This window comes from Suillus subalutaceus (genome assembly GCF_016647625.1).
Source record: "Suillus subalutaceus strain FC151 chromosome Unknown DFJ58scaffold_287, whole genome shotgun sequence".
NCBI lineage: Eukaryota > Fungi > Basidiomycota > Agaricomycetes > Boletales > Suillaceae > Suillus > Suillus subalutaceus.
The window spans coordinates 1-3,295 of NW_024540536.1; the positions used below are offsets into that span (position 1 = coordinate 1).

The 3,295-nt window shown below is 43.5% G+C and overlaps 1 protein-coding gene across 1 annotated transcript; it reads left to right on the forward strand.

Annotated features, from left to right (window-relative positions):
• Positions 1–859: 859 nt before the first annotated feature.
• Positions 860–2,930, forward strand: DFJ58DRAFT_719583 (uncharacterized protein; the record flags this gene model as incomplete). Its single annotated transcript, XM_041384653.1, is given in 7 exon segments — positions 860–932; positions 1,156–1,388; positions 1,492–1,681; positions 1,795–1,934; positions 1,990–2,194; positions 2,214–2,712; positions 2,786–2,930. 7 exon segments carry the CDS (start codon positions 860–862, stop codon positions 2,928–2,930), a joined length of 1,485 nt encoding a protein of 494 aa, XP_041235540.1.
• Positions 2,931–3,295: the final 365 nt, after the last annotated feature.

Genomic DNA, 3,295 nt, shown 5'->3' on the forward strand with positions numbered 1-3,295 from the left:
AAGCTCACGCCCGGTAACTCGTCACAGTACCTGAAAGGTACCGGTGGAAAGACAGCGGATGCATTAATGTAATGGCCGCTCCTGTGGTGCTGAAGGAACTTCGGAAGGAATGGGCATCTTAGGTCTATGATTTGCTTGAAGCGTGCATGGTCAGATCACACTTTATTTTTATGATTTCAAAGGACAACATATCGCACGCGTTGTACAGTTTCCAAGTCCTTTAAGCCTTTGCATAAGCTTTTATCATACGTAACATTCAATACGTATTGTATTTTTAGCTCAACAATTTTCATTTGCAATTGAACGCTTGCAAGGACGCTCCTCCTAGACTCTTCTTTCTGCATCACCTGGTATACTAGTTTCATCAAATGGTCCACAGGCGAGTTCTTGGTGAGGCTTCAACTTCTTATAAATGCCCTGCTCCAGGCTGCATTCGCACATTCGGTACTACACAAGGACTGAATTCTCATCTACGCAATGCTGCAAGCTGTAAATGGTATAAGTTAGGGAAGGAAGAGAGCTGGATAGCATGGATGATGAAGGTACAGTGGATTTGAGATGGAGGGACTACCAGATGGGATAGCGGATGAGGTGGATGATGATTTATTTCAGTTGATACCTTTGGGGCCTGATAGTGAGTTGCAGTATCAATTTCTTGTTACGTTCTTACATTATTTCTAGTTCATGAAATACACAACGAAGATAACCAGAACATGATGGACATAGACCAGGAGCAGGAAGAGCTCACAGCGGGTCCGTCTAGGCACAGAACCGCTTAGCAGAGGAAGATGCGCGTGTCACAGAGACTCATTCTACTGCTGGGAGGGTCATACGCATGGAGGAGGACAGTGTATGCTAAATGGCGGACACAATTGGATTAGGTGATGGAGAGGAGGTGGAATCAGGTCGTTCTGATGATGAAGATGAAGATGGTAATTTATTCTACCCCTTTGCATCACGACTGGACTGGCAGGTAGCATGTTGGGCCTGTGCAAGAGGGAATAGGGCACAAAGCATTTGACAGGTTGTTAGCTATACCAGGGGTATGTCAACGTACATATTTTCTATCAATATCATGGCTGATTTTTTGCAAATAGGTTAGAGAGCGTTTAGGACTTGCATATCACAATATCAGAGGACTCCATCAAACCATAGACAGCATCCCTCCTCGAGCTAAATGGCAATCAACTTACTTGGCCTTCAATGATACGCCTCACTATAAGCATGAACTACACTATCGAGATCCTTTGGAAGCCATTCAAACGTTGCTGGGCATCCTGCTCATGCTCAAGATATTGTCTATAAGCCTTCAAAGATATTACAGACTCTTCTCATTCTACCCGCATATTAATGAAATGTGGACAGGGCGTTGGTGGCATGCAGTCCAGGTGAGCGTCTTAATATTGATTACACTGCTATAACAACTAAGTATGTTTTTACAGGATAGACTTCCTCAGGGCGCATCTGTAGCTCCTGTAATTATTGCCACAGACAAAAACTCAGCTGACCCGGTTTTCTGCATCCAAATCAGCATACCCCGTCTACCTCACTCTAGGCAATATACCTAGAGCAATACGACGGAAATCCAGTCAGCACGCCTGTATTCTTATAGGGTATTTATCTGTGGATAAAATCCTAAAGGAGGAGCTATCTGCAAGAGAAGTCTCTTCCAGGGTACAGCGTCTCTTCCATGACTCAATAAGGATCATTTGGAACCGCTGAAAGAGGCAGGAAGAAGAGGAATAGAGGTGGTGGGTGGAGATGGTCTTGTTCGCCTGGTCTTTCCCATTCTAGCTTGCTATGTGGCGGATTATCCTGAGCAATGCTTGGTTACCTGTACCAAGTACGGTACTTGTCCCAAGTGTAGGGCTAGAGCGGATGAATTGGCTGAAATACAACATTTTGCCAGATGTACTCAACCTTGGACCTCATCAGTAATTGACCATGCCAACATCTCCACAAAGGACCGACTCTGCCTTTCGTAAACAGTGCATGTCTCAGGATGTAGCTGGAGGCGTATTTGAACCATTTTGGCTGGACTTCCCTCATTGCGATATTCACTTGGCTATCACATCTGACGTACTTCATCAACTGTATCAAGGGATATTCAAGCACATGGTCGAGTGGTGTCAGGAGCTTATGGATGAAGAAGAACTGGATCACAGACTTAGAACTCTCCCCTCCTTCTTATGGCGTCCATCACTTCCATAAAGGCTGGTCTGCTTTGGGTCAAGTCGGTGGAAAAGAGAGGAAAAATATGGCTAGAGTGCTATTGGCTTGCTTAATTGGCAAAGTTCCAAGAGGCGTCATTCAGGCATACCGTGCCCTCCTTGATTTCATTTATCTTGCCCAATATCCCACTCATGATGACGACACTCTGGAATATATGCAACAGGCCTTACAAGATTTTCACCTTCACAAGGAAGTCATCATTAATCTGGGTATCCGAGACCATCTCAATATTCCCAAATTCCATTCCTTGCAACACTACCTGGAGAACATACGCAACTTCGGAACTACAGACAACTATAACACGGAGATGTTTGAGAGGTTTCATATTGACTTTTGTAAAGAGGGGTGGTACGCTTCCAATGGAAGAAATGAAAGGCCTCAAATGATCTCTTGGCTAACTAGAAGAGAGAAAGTAGCGTCATTTCAAAGCTATCTCAAGATGTCTATGGAGGATGAAGAAGAAGAGTTTTCCCACTCAAGGTTTAGAGATCATAGAGTCATCCTCACTAAACGTCCTCATCGCCTTCACCAAAATATCTTGGACGTCATGCAGAATCATTCTTGCAAAGGCTTCAAGAAAGATCTCATCACCTATCTCAACTCTCAGTTGGCTCACTCTCATTCACGCGGGCAGCTCAGGAACATGGATCTTCCTTTTAGTCATATTGATATCTATCATGGATTCAAATTCTGTCTAGAGTCATTAGGCAATGACGTTGACTTTGATCAATTGGAGGAGGCAGATTTTGTCAAAGCACAGCCACCTGTTTCTCATAAAGCTGGACGCTTTGATACAGTTGTAGTCATGGATGATCCTGACTGTGAAAGCACTGGTTTAACAGGTGAGTAATATTATGATATATCTGTTGAAAAATTGTATGAAAATTTCAAAACTATAGGAACACGTATTGGAAGGTTGAAGATTATATTTCGTCTGCCACAACAAGTATATGGGTCTATTCAACCTGCATGGACTAAAGACCCTTGGCATATGTTGAGTGGTATACTCCATTGAAATCTGCAGCAGAAGACTATCATGAGATGTATACTGTCAAGAACCTTT